Below are 17,459 nucleotides of genomic sequence, written 5' to 3'. Positions count from 1 at the left end.
AGTTCCAGGAATAGTATGTAAGAATTAGGACTGTATGTTAAATATGGGACAGAATATGCACAGCTTAAGTAAATCTTTAAAAAGCATTTTAGAAAACTGTAGAAGTGCCAACACAAACTAAAAATGTATTTTTTTCTTACCATTTGAGACTGGCTCCGGGGACAGCCATTGATATCTTCAACCTTCTCATTTGCTAAACAAAACAGAGAGGTGAGAAAGAAGTAAACCAGGAGATAAAACTTTCTTCTCCACCCCCCAGCAAAACAAAACAAAACAAAAAGCACACACACACACACAAAAAAAATTAAAAAGTAATTAAAAAAAAAAAAAAAAGGAAGAGCAGAAAAGACACAGCAATAAAGTGCACAGGGTTTTGTTGACACAGAGCTCCTTTCTAAGTAAAGCTCAGTCGCACAGTAACAACACTCTTGTTAGCAGCAGTTGCTTCCACATGCCAAATCATGCAAAGTGGGAAGTGCGAAGGAGGTCGCTGCTAATTCTTCAGCCCCTGCAAAATAACTGCTGACATGAAATCTTCCACAATTGTCTTTGCAGGGTCAGGATACAGTTTCAAGACAGCCCAGAAAGTATGAACCACTCCAACTAACAAAATGCACACATGGGAGACATATGGTTTAATGGAGCATTCATTTCTGACAATTCAAAGTGTGTAAGATACAGTTCTGGCCATTTAAAGTATGGTTAAACAGCCACTTCCAAACATGCTCACATAAACATATTTTTTAATTAAGACAAGGATGAACCACACAAATATCAGAGACATATGGACCCAGTCAAATTGTATTATTCAGGGTTCATCTTATTGTTAAATACATTCAACTTGAATTATATATTCCCCCATGCATAGAGTCAGCTCTCAGTGCTTCTCTGAACCCTGAGCTTACCGATGATCTGGATGATTTCTGCTAGCAGAACTCCATCTGCAATGTCCTGTTGCAAATCCTTGATCAACCGCTTGTGGCCAGATTTTGCTAGGTAGTGGTTAGCCCAGTCAGTGTAAATCTGCAGAGCAGAGGGGAGGGCAGGAGGGAGAGAGGGGAGCGGGAAAGAAGACAATAAAAATTCTTAAAACAAATGTTGGCTTGCACACAAGAACTATTCTGGATCACATTCCAATTTAAGAAGCCAGCACCAAAGGAAACAATTTTAACGTTATTTAAAAAAAAAAAAAAAACAGCCATGCCCCTCCCCCTGCATTTTCTGTTTTATTTTAACATCAAATGATTCACTCTGTTTCATGAGGGTTCAAGCTTGCTGTGACCAAGCAAAATTCCCCTTATGACTGTAAAGGAAACTCCTGCCATAAATCAGTCATGTCTGCTCCAATTCCACCTCCCACCGTGTTCCTACCTACACGCACGCCCCTCCACGCGCTCTACATGTGGAGCCTGCCTAAGAGAAAGTGAGAGCAGAAACATGCGCCTATGTTTTGGTGGGAGTTCATTGGTTTGTCTCTCATGATCCTGCCTGTGACAGTACCTCTATGACACTTTCTGCAGTAGTCACACTCTTCTGCTCTGTACAGTTCATTTGTTCCCTTGCCCATGGTTCAGTGTGTCGCAGTGTGCACGGAGACTGAAAGCAACAACTGTCCAGGAGCCTTATTAGAGAGTATATTCTGGCAATAAGCTGCGTCCTTTCTTTGCAAAAACAGGAGGGGGGAATGGTGAGACCAAGTAACACAAAAGCCTTTGCAACAGACAGCACTCATTGACAGAAATTTAGAAAGTACCATCTGAACTACACCAACCAAAGCAAAGGGGGAGAGAGGTTGAAAGCAGAATAAGAGTTACGAATGGAGGTATCTATGTGCCCAAGGAGCATGTTTGCTAACAGAGGAGGGGTGTGCACAGCAGGAACCATGGTCACATAAAGTGAGAAGGAGAGGCAGGGACACCATCCCATGTGCACTGAAGGAACAGTGCTCACCAGGAGGTGCTCACACCATCCCCCAAGGTTTCCCAGCAGGCAGGGGCAGTGTGGACTAGTGAAACTTCACCCAGTTTTCACACAGTGTCAGGGCATCAGTGCAGCAAGGGGTGACTGCTATCAGTGAGGTGCCTGTGGTCCCTCTCCCTATCCTCCAAGAAAGGACTTGCACAGACCATCCTGCTACCCTTGCATGTGACCACTGAAAGAAAGCATATATGCATGGCAGCATTGCTGTGTAAGTAAATGTAATATCCATGCTACACTCTATGCTGAGATTATGTTTGAAATTGTTGAAACTGCACCTCTTCCATAAGAACAATATGAGGTCACTTTATAAACATCCTTTTACTTAACCTCACAGACCCTTGGGAGGAAGGGATCAGAATCCCATTTTGTGAACAGTAAAAACAGAGGCCAAAGCCATTAACTACTTGCTTAGTTCAACAAGGAAATCTGTGGCAGGACTGTTATGGGAAAGTGGATGAAATTCCCAGTCCCAAGTCTGACCCAGAGAACCAACATTCACTTTCCAGCCTGTGAAGGTATCACTGCTCAGTCCATGTTCATATCAGAAGGACTCATTTGCCACGGGTCCCTTTGTCACAGGTTTTCTTCAGTAAAATTCATAGGGAATTGCAACTGGTTTGGTCTTTCCTATTTCTTCACAAATTCATGTAGGTAGATCACCAACTGTTTTGCCACAGCTTTCTTGACAGTTTTAGGACTTTAAATAACTCCATAGTATTAAACTGGAAGAGGATTCATGTCTCCCATAGCCAAAGGATTCTGCTGCTAGATGGGGATGTAAACTTCCCTACTGCACCTAGAAGTCTTCTTTGGTCACCTCTGTTTTCACTGACTGAAACTTTTTTTTTCACTTTTACAGGTGAGTGACATGAAAGACTCCAGTAAAATGTTTTTCAAAAACCATTGCAGCTAAGAAAGTGTTTCTTCAGTGTTTATAAATAAATATAAGGAATGCTACTGTGAATCTCTAAAGATGGTATTAACACAAATTTAGAACAATATGAATTCAGGAGGATAAAAGGCACATACCACACCCATAGCATCATGTATTCCTTACTACTAGTGTTTCAACTTCAGTCATTCTTCTAAAATAAAGTCTCATGAGAATTCTCTGAACTACCATACGCCGAACTATTTTCTGTACTCCATTGAAACTGACCCACTGGAACATACAGAATTTAATACCCACTGATATTATTTTGGGTTAGTTTTGTACTACAAATAAAAATACCAAGCATTTCCTTTTTCATTTGTCACACCCACACATAATCTGGTGTACCAATCCTAATTTTGACTACAATTTGAACTATCCTCTCACTAAACAGCCAGGGAAATTTCATTCTAGCAGCTGTTGTGCAAGTATCTAATACTCAAAGAATGGACTTCACCCACCCACCCTTCATATATTTCTTTCTTCATATATTTAAAAGTGGAAAGCATAAAGAATGTAAATACCAGAGATTAAAGTTAAATGTCATAGATAAGGGTGGTGTGTACACAAAAGTTGATAGTCTACATCACATCAGTGGGCACAAGAAATTATCGATGGCCTGTACTTTGACAGTTAAGAAATGATGGAAAAAAAGAGTGGGAGGAAGCAGTGGTAAAAGAGTTTTTCTTCCACTTCAAAAGTATTTTAAAAGAAAAATAAAATGTGAAGAGTTGTTCACAGAGACCATAGAGCAAACCAATACCCAGTTGGCAGGGGAATGTCATGTTTAATTTCCTCTCTTTCCATAGGGTCACCACTTGCTTCAGTTTGCCCCCTTCCCCATAGGACACCATTTTCATTCATCTCATTCTTCCAGGGACCCAACTGCTCAGGAGTCAGTTGCAAAAAATGAGAAGCATGTAGACAGACACATGAAATTATAAGAATGTATGCACACCACTATATTTTTTTTACATGAAATACTCTAGTGCAAATACCATGGGAAATAGAGAACCGCCTTCACAGTTTTTAAGTATCAATGTAACTGTAATTTTATCTTAAACATGACTGACATTATTCACTTTGCCAAGAGAAGTCACACAGACCACAAGATAAAAAAAACAGTAACTTCATGCAATGGTTTTCTTTGTATTAGCGCTCCCCTGTTATTGGGTGCTGAGCACCTTTAAGGAAGAGCTGTGCATGATCCTTTTCCAGAACTAGCAATATATCATTACTTCTTGCACTAATTGTTCAGTAACATTTCCCAAAAATATTTTTTATTTTATTTTATTTTATTTTATTTTATTTTATTTTATTTTATTTTATTTTATTTTATTTTATTTTATTTTATTTTATTTTATTTTATTTTATTTTATTTTATTCTATTCTATTCTATTCTATTCTATTCTATTCTATTTATTTTATTTTATTTATTATTCAGAGCTGTTCCAGAGAAGGCACACAGGAGGGTTAGTTGTTGCAACACTTCCTCCCCGATTCATTGCTTGGCCCAGTGTCCCTGCCTTACAGCTACAGGCTGGGATGGGCTGATGGCTTACTCATTTCCTCCCCAAACTTCCTCCCCTACCACCACGCTTCACAGACACATCCAACTGGGGAGTATTTGACTTCAGCGCTAGGTTCCAGCCACTGGTGACATACAGGAGAGTTGCCGTTATCTGCAATGCAGAGGACTAGTCTCAACGTTGTGATAACAGAAGAGAGATGATTCTGAGTTTGTGTGATCCAAGCTGCATCCTGGTATTGGATGATTTAACTACTTGCAACACAAAGCAGAATTCAGTGGGGCAATCTGAGCTTGGGCACAGCCTGCTCGTGTTAACAATGGTTTCCCCTAGCATTCCTCAACTGCATGTCATGCTAACCTTCCAAAAAGTACAGAAAATAAACTCCAATACCCAAATATAGTTATGAAATTCACCTTGATACTTCATACGCTGCTGTAAGGAACACAGGAGAGCTACTTGGCAGGATCAATAATAAAACAAAACACTTGATGATACATTAGTTTAATCGAGTGGAAAAGAGTGGGGAAAGTTACTGACTTTCTTAGAAGATTCTTTAATCATAAAGCAGACAATTATACACCAGGCAGAGCTATAATGAATCCTCTTGAAAATGAATACAGAAATGTTACCACCCACAATCAATGTTAAGAAGGAAATGTCCAAATGGATTTCATACAGTCTGCCTAACACAATAATAATGCATGACACTTGTAAGCATCTTCCACAAATTCATCTCAACATACTTTCCAGACAAAAATGAGATCACCCCTATTATTTAAGATTCCCTAGACTTTCTGTAAGATGTGGGGAAACGGAAACTGAGTTATAAAGGCTTTCTTGGTGGATTTCTCTTTTATTTCTTTCATTTTATTATTATTTATTTATTGAACGTGGCTCTCTCAAGAGCAAGCCGAGCTGGGAATACAACCCAGATATTCTGAGTTGCAATAATTTCTTATATATATATATATATATATATATATATATTATTTATTTATCAAGCTCTTTTATAAATAGGCACGGTGCAAAAATGTATATTTCAAGAATCAGGATCCTTCTGCATATTTTTATTTGCTTGCTACAGACTCTAGAATTTCAGATCTGAGAATGGTCTCCTGTTGCTATCCAGAAGACAGCTTTCCATACTTAGTGTGCTCCACTGTCATTCAATTATGTGCCACTGCTGCTGGGAAGAACAACAGTTGCAGCCAGCTGAGTTATGCCAAGACCTTGTGACAGATTTCCATGCCATTTAGGAGGATAGGTTATGTTTGAAGCAATATTTAAATATTTGTCCACTATATGAAAAAGTTTCCTTCCTAGATATCTAGGAATCAATGGAGAGTATCCATTTCTCAGCATTTGTCCCTTAAAATGATGTAGAAGACAACTGTATCCTCATTCATTAGTAAAAAAGAATTGAAATGCTGTCCATTGACACTTTCTTCTGTGTACATTATCAACTTTATGTCTCTGTCATCTGGAGGGGATGCTTTTTAAGAACTCCATGCCCAAATAGATGCCTTTGGCATCAGCAAGCTTCCCGCAGTTTGTAATTTTTTATTCCTTTATCTTGTAGCAAACAAGAACTGGAGAAATGGAAGGAAAAGTTAGCTATTACAAAGAATGTTGCTAGCTGCTGCAGAATACCTGGGTTGCAATGGTTCATAGCAATATACAATGCTATTTCTTAACACAGCAGGATCTGCCTTTTATTCTGTTCTCGATTATATACATATATTTGATAATCTGTAAAATCTCTAAAAAATAAAAATAAAAAATAAAATCTGAATAAGATAAGAAATTAAGCAGTCAACCAAAGTGGAAATATGGTGTTGTTAACTTAATAAATGTATTATGTGAATTACAAGTGTATCTATTCTGCTTAAAATGTGGTCATCGGAGACAACTGATTGTTGATTGCACTTAGAGCTTTTCACCCACAGACACTTGTTGAAGTCATGCTTGTACAAGAAGAGATTGATGCCTTGTTTTTGCTCTTCTCCAGTATGCTATGAAATGGGCTGCAAAGCTGTGTATTTATTTTCCTGGGCTGTTTTCCAGTGTGTGGCCTAAACTGGATGTTGAATACCCAACAGGGCCTACATAACAGTCCCAGAGTCCCTGATGAAGAGGACTTGCCAGGGTAGAGGGCATGACCACAACTCTACTTAGAGCTATTCTTGGCCAATAAATTGTGGGTAACAAAACATGTGTTGGAGTGTCCCCAAAGCTGCTTGCATTTATAAAGAGAAGCTGGGCTAGTGTTAGAAGAGGGTGAGGAAATCTTGCAAGAGATACCTTCATTTCGTCTCTTCACTAAGGAAAACTTAACTGGAAAGCTGAATCCTGACCTTTTAATGTTTTCTACTGAAGGTTATTTCCCCTGGGCTGCAAAAGATTGATCTATTAGTTTCATTCCTGCTATTAACAGGGAAAGGGCTAACTCTTGCAAACATGGCACACAATTAGACTGCCAATAAGAGACAGATCAAGCATCTGATTTATGTCAAGATTTAACTTACTATAGAAGACACACTCCAACTCATGTGCTTCAAAGTAAAACTGGGAGGCTGGGGGTGGCACTTTCTGTAAACATTGAGCAAATTACATGACAAGGAAAAATATTTACACAATTAAAAATATATGGACAGAAAATATAACTAGAATGACTTAATTTATAGGCAAGGTGGAAGACAATGCACTTCATTTAACAGAATGAAATGAGTATTAAATGACATTCCAGAAACCCTGTTTCTGAATCCCAGTGAGCAAATGAGAACAATTACAATTTGAGGAATAGAAACCATTTAGAGCAATACATAGAAATTAACTAAAATGTCAGAATCCCTATAGTACAATTCTATGTTGCAAATAGCATCGTATATCCAGTAATCTTCATATAAAAATACAATTAAATGAAATAAAACTTTGCTAATACCAGCAAAGAAAATGAACAGAATACTGTTCAACAATCACTGGCAATCTTTAGATATTTATTCAGCTATTGCAAGGCTGTTTTATATTTCTAAGTTTCACTTAGAGTTTGTGATCTAATCACCCAAATGATATTTGCACTGATTACTGTTCTCTCTTTCCTCACATTTCTTCCAACTCAGAATTATTCAGAATTAATATGTCTTTGAGGCCAATATTCACCAGTGACATTGAGGCAAGGCTTGTGATGTGTCTGTGCCAGGTGAAAAGCAACAGTGTAGGTCCCTTTGAGTGTGTATTTGTGTGTCTGTGTGCATAAGTTTTGCTAAGTGATTTGTATATTGCAAATTAAACAAAATCTAACTCTTTAGAATGAAATAACCTGCTCAACCTTCGAAAAGAATCATACCAATTTGCTTTATAGTTTAGACATATTGTCTAGTTTACTAGTTCATTGCAGCTACTCGTCAGCAATAGCAATGTGCAATAGCAATGAAGTGCCACAGGAAGGAGCCAGATACTCACAGCTGCAGAGGCCCCAGCCAGACGGCTGGGTCTCTGCAGACATGTGCTGTGGTGAAGAGAGACTTGTTAAGAGAGCACCACCACCACAGTTATTAATAGTGGCCTCGAGCTTCCTGAATTAACAGGAGATGATGCTAAGTGCCATGCAGAGCAAGCCTCCAAAACAGCCAATCCTGTGATTAGTACTCCATTTACTTACCTGTACCCCTTACTTAGCTATATTTTTCAAGTTTAAAGTACATTTTGGCATAATTTTAGTGAAAGTACAACAAAATACAGGACCTGTTATTCAATAGTGCTTTTACATAAGACATTGATTCAAACTAGTTACTTTTATTAAAGAGAAGAAGACCAGGATTCCCTACTGGGCCTAAGTATTAGGCCTAGAGACAACACTCAGAAAGTGAGTGTGTCTTAGCATGTCAGTTCAGATACGGAGTGTGCTTCTAAAGGTAATGACTTGCCACTTCTTTTGAGCTCTCAGAGCACTCTCAAAGCACATGAGCAAGGTCCCCTTCACTTGAAACAAAAAAGTGAGGTGCACTTCGAGAGCATGCTGGATGCACTCCATTCACTAGCCAGCATTCAGTCCATGCAACAAAACGCCCTCCAACCTCAAATGTGTACCTTGGAGATGCAGGCTTCTTAGAACCAAAGTGTTTTCCCCCAGAAGCCAACCCTTCTTGACATATGCGTGTCCCAGAAGGGATGGGGAAGAGGGAGGAGGACGTGATGGAAAACGGAGCTGACTGTCCAGGGTAGTGGGACATACAATTAGATGCTTCTGGAAGATGTTGTAATGCTGTAGAAGCAACAAATACAAGAGGAGGAAATATTTCGGTTTTGATAGTGGTGAAGTGTGAAGACACTATTTTGACCAAAAAGGACATTGCCTTCTCCAATATAAATAAATGAAATCAAACTCCTTTCTCCTGTATATGCACATGCACTTGAAGAGAGAGAAAGAAAAAAAAAATAAAAAATAAAAAAATAAAAGAAAAAAGCACTCCTTATTTCTACTTTTCTGGCTATCCAAGCTAGCAATAATGGCTCTCTGCACCAGAAGACTCATTTTATTGCCGAGTGGGATACTGTTTTTAATAAGCTTGCATCAAACTTGGGTCTGATACATATCTTGTCAGTTCTAGGATAGTTTCATGGCTAGTCCTACACTCACTAAACAAAAGCACAGTAAGAAAAGTTAAATTTTCTATAAAGGCAAAAATGAACTGAATTGGCATAGGCTTCCATTGTGGCTCACCAATATCAAGACAACAGAGAAGAGCAGAGAAAAATACTCAGACCTACCTGAAAATCACAAAGTAATTTGCAAATAAAAACATCCTTGCTCTTCCCTATTCAAAAACAATAAGCCACCAGAGCATTCCCAGGGGGAGGGGGCACCTGCCCGAGAGAAGCAGCAGCAGGGCTCCTCACATGGAGCTGAAGAGATTCCACAGTGAAACTCCTCCAGATTTTCCATCAAAGCTCATTTTAAGGATTTATAACTTGGATGGAGACATCCTTTCCACGCTGCGATTTGGCATTAAAGAACTTGGCCCAAGGATCAAAATAACCCTCTTTTCCAGCACTTCTTTTTAAGTGTGGGAAGGCAAATTTCTGATATATAAAAATGCAAAAATATGAAGAAATACTTTTGCTCTTTTGTTGCAAGAGAACAGTGGCAAGTAAGACTGCAACTAATTTTAAATATAATGTCTCCATCCAGCTTGTATTTTTTGAGGCTTAGAAAGTAATTTGAATTGTTTTGGTTTTCTCTCATGTGGAAGAATGATTTTGCAAATCAAAATAAACAAAATAAATTCTGCTTTCCAAGCTGCATATTTCATAACAAGACACTTTAACTTCTGCTTAACTTTTCTTTGGTCTTTGACTGTTGCTTCTCACTAACTCCATCATTTTAATATCAATAAATGCATTATACACATTCAGCACAGTTATCAGATGCTAAAGGTAACACAACATTACTATCATCTAAATATGTCAATGGCTTCAGGCATAAGTGGTCTGGGCCTCTTCTCACTGTCATTCAGTTCTGTTGAAATAGGTCTTTCTGGTGGATGTGTGAGTTGTAATGATCAGTATGCAAGCATTGCTGCCTTGCTGAAACTTAGAAAAATGAAAGTATTAATACACAAATGACAGACTACGTGCATATTTCTTCAATTTAAGCAATATAAATCAGTGTTTTATGATTTGAAAGACTAAGGATGCAGCTCAATACAATAGGAATACCTCTACAGTATTTATTTCCCTTTAATCACTTTTGAAAGCATCGCCCAAAATAAAGGTCTGCCCATTCTGATAATAATAATATTTAAATTAGCAATCATCCAGCGCAATATGTTATAGGTATGAAGTAAATTCTGCCAGACAATAATCTTAAATAACAAAGGGAATATAATAATATTATCATAAATTTTACAATAGAAGGCTTTTCATCCTAAATTGGATTCAACATTATATTCTTCGTCATTTATTTCCAAAAGCCCTGTGTCATATATAGCTTTTGTAACACAATGAGATCTAGCAGGATCATCCTATGGAAAGTAAAAGAGTCTAGGCTCCTAATCAAAACACTGTGAACCCGCTTGTTTTCTTTTATAAAAGGGGAGATTTGCCTAAACACCTTTAGTGAGAATTTTGGCTGCACATCACATGGAAAAAGGCAGTATCTCAAGAAGGGATGTCTCTATGGCCTTGTACCTGTTCTTCCTCTATGTTCTACCTGAAATCTCCCATAGAAATCTTCCAACATATACCCACTTTTTGGTGTTCTGCTACACACCATATAGGAGTACACTGCCCCCCAAAGCAACATCAACAATTCATGATTCAAAAGATTTTCACCTGCTATTTACTTCTGAAGAAAATGAAAAAAAAAATCCCTCTTAGCTCAGTATGAAATTAATCCCTCTTAGTTCAGTATTAAAACAGCAACTTCAGGATACATATATTTATATACATATTTAAAAAATACAAAATAAATCTAGCAACAGATAAATGCACCAGTTAAATTAAAGCATTTTTTTAAATGAATAAACTAGCACATTCATATGCTGAATATTACTACTCTGATATATAATTCTGGACACCAAGGAGGTTTCAATAATGGATAATAGTTAAAATGAATAATGATGTGAAGTTTATATGTAACACCTTCTGTCATATTTCAAAGCCATTTATGAAGGATCAAAGCTTAGATATTATGTAAAAATCCACCCTGGCAGAAATGATCACCCAAGTTATTTAATGTGGCTTTGAGGTAGGGAAGGTTTATCTGGACAACTCTAGGTAAGCAATGGACACTATTGCTTCAAACTAATATCCAAACTATGATATCTGTATTATTCCTTCTACAAATAAAATACTTTGTTTGTTTGTTTGTTTGTTTGTTTCTTAATGTTACATCTCATTGATATGATGTGAATTTCAAGGCACAAAGAGAAATGACCAGAGGGTGTGAGACTGAAGTTGAAAAATACTTCCAGATCTGGACGTATTTACAAACTGAATGGCAGGATTTTTAGGACTTGTTTTTGCTGACTCCAGGTACACAAGTGTCGTATAACTGAATGCAAATCAGATGGTCTATCAGTCTATCACATCTTAAGGATGGCAAGAGGCTATTACCTGAAGAAAACAAGGGTCTTGAGAGAGCTATCTGAAATTGAAGCCCAGCAATTACCTGACATATTTCTTTTTTTTTTTTTTTCTTCTACTATAGGCACTGCCTGATATGTAAGTACAAATTTTAGTTATCTCTACATTTATTTTTATTTTATTTTATTTTATTTTATTTTATTTTATTTTATTTTATTTTATTTTATTTTATTTTATTTTATTTTATTTTATTTTATTTTATTTTATTTTTAACTTCAAAGCTAAGCCAATTTCTCATATACCACAAAATAGTCGGTATTTTTGAGTTTTAGGTCTGTTCTCCAGGTCCTCGTGACTGGCCTTACACAGGACACTACCATCATCCTCAAGGGACTGTGCTCCACATCTGCAACTCTTCACTCACTGTCCCATGTTTCTCTTTAAAATATACACTCAAGTGATACCCTTGACTCTTGGATAACAGACTAGAAATTAAGGATAGGGATTGACTGGCTCACTTTAAAGGGTCACTGCCTTTAAATTTAATTAAATCTATAACTTCTACCTCCCACACAATGGTACCCTGGGACTAAAGGCTTCTGTAAGGGATTAGGGAAGGGATATTCACATTGCAGCCACACCACTATGCAGAAAATAATTCAAGATTTGGGAAGCTGTGAGCAGGAAGCAGAGGATGAAGAAGAAAGGAACTCTATGAAAACGCAAACAAATAACTCTGCTGTCTAGAGATTACAGCATTCATTTTGGAGAAAAGAGATTGTGCTTCAGCCTTTCCTTACAAGACCCCTTCTGTATTTTGTCTCACTAATGTGAGAAACAGAAATGATCCTTGGTGAAAGGAGCATCAGGTCTTCTCCCAAAGGACTGCCTAAACCAGTAGCCTACCATCTTTTGTCCCTTCCCAAGAAATGCTGAGTATTTTTCTTGGACGTAATAGTGCAGGATGGCACTATCAGCACCAATAGCTCCCAAGGTAGCTCTGTCTGTGAGGAGGCTGGCACTGCAGGATAGCCTACACAGCTGCACAGGGCATGCAGAGTATCACTTTGAGGACTTCTGTGGACAGCTCTGCATTTAGTCTACTGGTAGATAAGCAAAACTGATTTTGCTGACCTTGCCATTAACCTTCCAACTCCCTAATAAATTAATATAAAAATAATTTAATCATGCTTGCTTCCTTTTTTTTTTTTTTTTTTTTTTTTTTTGAGTGTGTGTATTTTTTTATTATTATTTTTTAAAAATAAACAGTCAATGAACAATGAATATTTAATTGTGGCACACTGTCTTTTTTTTTTTGGCCAACTGTAACCATTTGTTACAGTAGGCAGGTGCTTATTTCACCTGCCCTTTAAATAAACCTTGCTGGTAAGGTGCTTGACTCTGTCAAGCCAACGCAGGTTGTGAGAATTCTCAGAAGTACAATTTCAAGTCTGTACAGATCTTTAATGTAAAAACCTGGGATGTCTATGGATGGACTACAAGTGTTGCCAAAATAGGCAGCTGCTGAGTGAGAGTTTTGAGAATGAGAATGATGGATGTAGGCACCTAAAATGCAAGTGAGGTGGGTCATAGGAACATAAATTTTTTGGAGGAGGTGGGGAGATCTCATATTTCAGGAATTACTGTGCAAAGGACACCCTTTGTTAGAAGTTCAACTGTTTACTACATTATTTAATGCATAAAATAAGTATGGAACTGAATAGTCTTTAAAACAAAATTTTCCTTCTATTCTCACAGTTGTTCTTGAAAACCACTGGTAACAAAAATTTATCTTGTTTACCATGACCCACTGAATGTCTCTCATTTCTGATGCAAATATGGAAATATAAGGAGAAATGCTTTGAAGGAACTTCCTGAAAACAATTTAGAACCCTAATGAATTTTTTCTTTATTTCATTATTATTATTATTATTTATTTATTTTATTTTACAAATTTGTACATTTGGGAACCACACATTAGAGAGGAAAGTGAACTTTGAATTTATTATAAACTGATGTACATATTGAGTTGTGCAGTCCCACAGAAAGATTTCTCAAACATTACACCAGATGGCTTTGCTTTCAGCTTCCTTAGGCAGGTTCATGTTACTTCACTATCAGCAATAAAATCCCATACTTACATTACTGTTTCATTTTATGTTACTGTCATAATCTTGTTGCAGGTTACAATGGTATTGATATTATCTGTCTAATAATTATTCCTGAGTCACAGCAGTAAAACTCTTAAGTCTCAAGCTCTGATCTAGAATCTGCTGAAGCACTTAAGTTTCATCTATGTCTCTGACTGAAAAAGATGTTCCAAACACTAAAAGAAGAATTAAAGTGGGCAAATTGCTTCTCTAGTCTGTGGTTTTATAGTAAACCAATCCCAACTCAGCTAGAGAGATTTAAGTGAGTCTCTCCCAAAATATTATGTTTCTGTGTATTGTATAGATGCAGGTACCGCATTTCTTCAACTGGGTTATATCCACAGAAGTATTTTCTTAAAAACAGCTATTTATACAAGACTGCAAGACTATGTGACTTTGGTACATGTCAAACAGTAAGTAAAACAAACTTGCAGGATTTGGATCCCCAAGTAACACTGTAAAATGTCTGAAAATACTGCAGTAAGATAAGATACAGTATATGGATAGTAAAGGGTCTTGTCATGTAAGACATTATAAGATACTATGTCCTAAAAATGGTAATTAAAATGTTCACAATCATACTTAGTGATACAACACAGTCCTGTAAACAATTATCTTAAGAACAGGATATTTCAATTAATTATGGTAGCATACTTCAAATTCCAATCACACTAGAACCACAATGATAGAGGGGACATGACAATACTGCACAATCAACTTCCAATGAAGTTCAACCAAAAAACTATCTGCAGGATAAAAAGCTCCTCCAAATTTATCTGATATGAAGCAAAGGACACATTTCATCATGACAGCATACACATACAACTGCATGTTGTCAACTTGATGAAAGCCAAAAATTGAGAAAATTTCTTAAATTCACAGATAGGTTGCTTTTCATCTGATCGTTTTAAGTGTGTATACTGCAATCAATGCATACACACTATATAAACAGAGTTCATAATGAATCTAACAGCAGAATGAACAGCAAGCCCATGTGCAGGGAAATAACAAAAATCAGAGAAGGTGTGATGCTGGAGCACAATTCGTAGAGTTGTGCAGGTTCCTTGTTGTGTGCACAGCTAACCTATTGCTGCTAGGCATGAAAGAAGCTGTGCTGGAATCTCTCTGCATGTTGGTGGGTGACATTCAGGCAGGACTTTGTTGATATTTGGTTCTCTGCTGTACAGGATAAGCAGGGTGATCTTTTTGCTGAGAAGTTAAATTAAAAAAAAATAAAATAATAGAAAATGTGAAACACTTGACAAAACTTGGAAAAGTATGGTGGCATTCATCAGAATCATTTAAGGATATATATACATATATTTTTATGTTCAATTACTTTTCACCAAAACTAGACCATGGATTTTGCTGGCCAAGCCCTGCCACAGATGCATCCTGAAGACATCTCTGCAACTCCTATGCTGTGCCCTTCACAGGAACATGCAGTGCCAGCATCTGAGACTAGTTATGCCCTGCCCAGTTTCTTACATGTTTTATTAAACTGACTGGGCCATCTGAATTTGGTACAAGCAAGCGTTTTATGTGGAAAGCTGTCAGAATCTAATTTGCAGGGAAGCCCAATAACTTCTAAACAAACGTCATGTATGAGTTCACTCAAAGTCAGGAGGCAGAACAAAGGCTTAGAGAAACAAAACAGTTTTCTTTCCTCCCATTGCCTAAGTTGTAAATGTTCCTTTAAAGCCTTTATGAAGCTATTTTGGGCTCTTCTCTATTCCTGGATGGAAGGTGCCAGCTCTTTGACTGAGTTTGCATGGCCAATTTGTGACCATGAAGTGGTCACGTGGCCCATGAGGAACAATGCAGCCTAGCCTGCTCTGAACCTGCCCACATGCTCCTCATGAGGGGAACAGGCTGTTAAACCCCAAAGTGGTCCAGGGGGAACCTGGGGCTGCAGGGCTTCGACATTCACATCTCCTCAGGGGTACTTTCAAGCAAACAGACTGGAAATGCTCTGTCTATTTGAGCACCACATCAAAAAAGCCTCAGCAACCTTTCAAAAATAGTAGTTACCCTCATTGTGTCCTTCTATATCCACAAACTTTTACTAATTCTGCTCCTTTCTAATACCATCATCCTCAAGCTTTAGGATACCCCTTGATCTTACTGTCTTCATTCACCTTTGGGAAGAATAAACTGTCTTCCTCCTGGAGAGAACCAAGTTAGAGAGAAAATATTTCCTAGTAAATATTTCTCCTGCTTTATATTTCCTAGTAATTATTTCTCCTGTTTTTGCATAAAAGACTATTTTTGCTATCACTTCACCATTATCACTTGGTTCCTTTAATGTGTTCACGTAATCTGAGGGACAAGTATTTTAAAAGTCCCCTTTTTAAATAGAAAGTTTTACCGTCATAAAACTATCTGGCAGCAGATATACCTGCTCACAGTAAAAGCTATAAACTGCACATAGGTATAGAAAGCACCTAAGAGATAAGAAAAAAGCAAGCAAACAAACAAAAGGCAATACTTCTCATTATACTCTTGCATGATGAAAATTTCAGGAGCTGTGGCATTGCAGTGAGGACAGCACTTGTATTTGGTCTTACCTTTAACCTGAAATAAGAAAAACAAAACCAAAAACAAAACAAAACAACAACAACAACAAAAAACACTGCTGATCTCAAAACATCTTCTTGTAGAACTGTTCTATCATTTATATAGTAATGTGAGCCTACTAATAAACATTTTGTTCAGCTACTTCTCACAGATGCCTTAAAAAGCAGTTCACTGCTTCATGTAGGACTGATCTATGAAGTATAGTAAATCTGAACACAAACAGGGAGTATTTTATATAGCCTTATATGCATATTTATAAATGTACAGTTATTGAATATCAAGAAAGAAAATAATTACGAAAGAAGATCCTTGAATCAAAAATCCTTGTATCAAAGGTTTCCTCAATTTTATTTTTTTTTAATTTTTTTTTCCCTTATGAAAGATGGATGTGTATCATTTAAGATATAACTGAATTATTATATAAGGTATATCTCTAAGAGATGGCTAAGCATATGGTTTTGCATGAAGCAAAGACTGCAAGGCCTCTCAGAAATTCAAATAATTTTGGCAGAATGACTTTGTTAGAATTGTTTTCATTGAGATGGACAAAGAGAAACTAAAAGAGATGACTAAAAGAAGCAGAAACAAAACCAAGGAACAAAACAAACAAACAAACAAACAAACAAGAACAACAACAACAAAAAAATCAAGAAAAACAAAAATAGCAGAATAGCCTGAATAACAGCAATGTGCAGAAAAATAGAATAAACACACAGAGATATGGGCAAGGACATTGCTCTGGATTATTAGTTTTTCCCTTGTAAGATAGGAGAGTTTCTCATGTTCATGTAAGATAGAAAATAGCATTAAAATTTCCACTTCTATTTTTTTTGTTGTTGTTGTTTCCTTCTGCTAGGAATAACATACTAAGATCCGAACTCTTTACTAGCTGTTCAAGTCAAACATGTACATGGGTTTTGACCTCCTTTCACCTGTACCACAAGAAATCAGAAATAGCTCTGATGAAGACAACATATAAACAGAAGGATTTTTGCAGGGAAAGAGCCAGGGCCTGGAGCTAGACAAGCAAAGAAACAAACAAACCATACCTTTGTATGTGCCAAACAAACCTTTGGCACTGTTACACAAACGGAAGTGTTCATCACAGCTTATTGTAAGCTTATGGTACTAATGACGTTATGTTATGTTAATGATGTTATGGTATTATCTGATGATGTCTTGTTTACAGATGCTTAAAAACTT

At 37.1% G+C, this 17,459-nt stretch overlaps 1 protein-coding gene across 8 annotated transcripts in view; it reads right to left on the bottom strand.

Annotated features, from left to right (window-relative positions):
- Nucleotides 1–17,459, bottom strand: part of NAV3 (neuron navigator 3) — a 413,471-nt gene that overhangs the window by 189,058 nt on the left and 206,954 nt on the right. For all 8 annotated transcript variants that reach the window (XM_032199592.1, XM_032199544.1, XM_032199553.1 and 5 more), the window contains exons 2-3: nt 906–1,023; nt 141–193 (exon numbers count right to left, since the gene is read on the bottom strand). In XM_032199592.1, coding sequence (XP_032055483.1) covers nt 141–193; nt 906–1,023 — 171 coding nt within the window. The remainder of the gene's footprint in view (nt 1–140; nt 194–905; nt 1,024–17,459) is intronic.

This window comes from Aythya fuligula, chromosome 1 (genome assembly GCF_009819795.1).
Source record: "Aythya fuligula isolate bAytFul2 chromosome 1, bAytFul2.pri, whole genome shotgun sequence".
Lineage (NCBI taxonomy): Eukaryota > Metazoa > Chordata > Aves > Anseriformes > Anatidae > Aythya > Aythya fuligula.
Note: the sequence above shows the minus strand (reverse complement) of the source record. Positions and strands in the feature narration are given on the sequence as shown.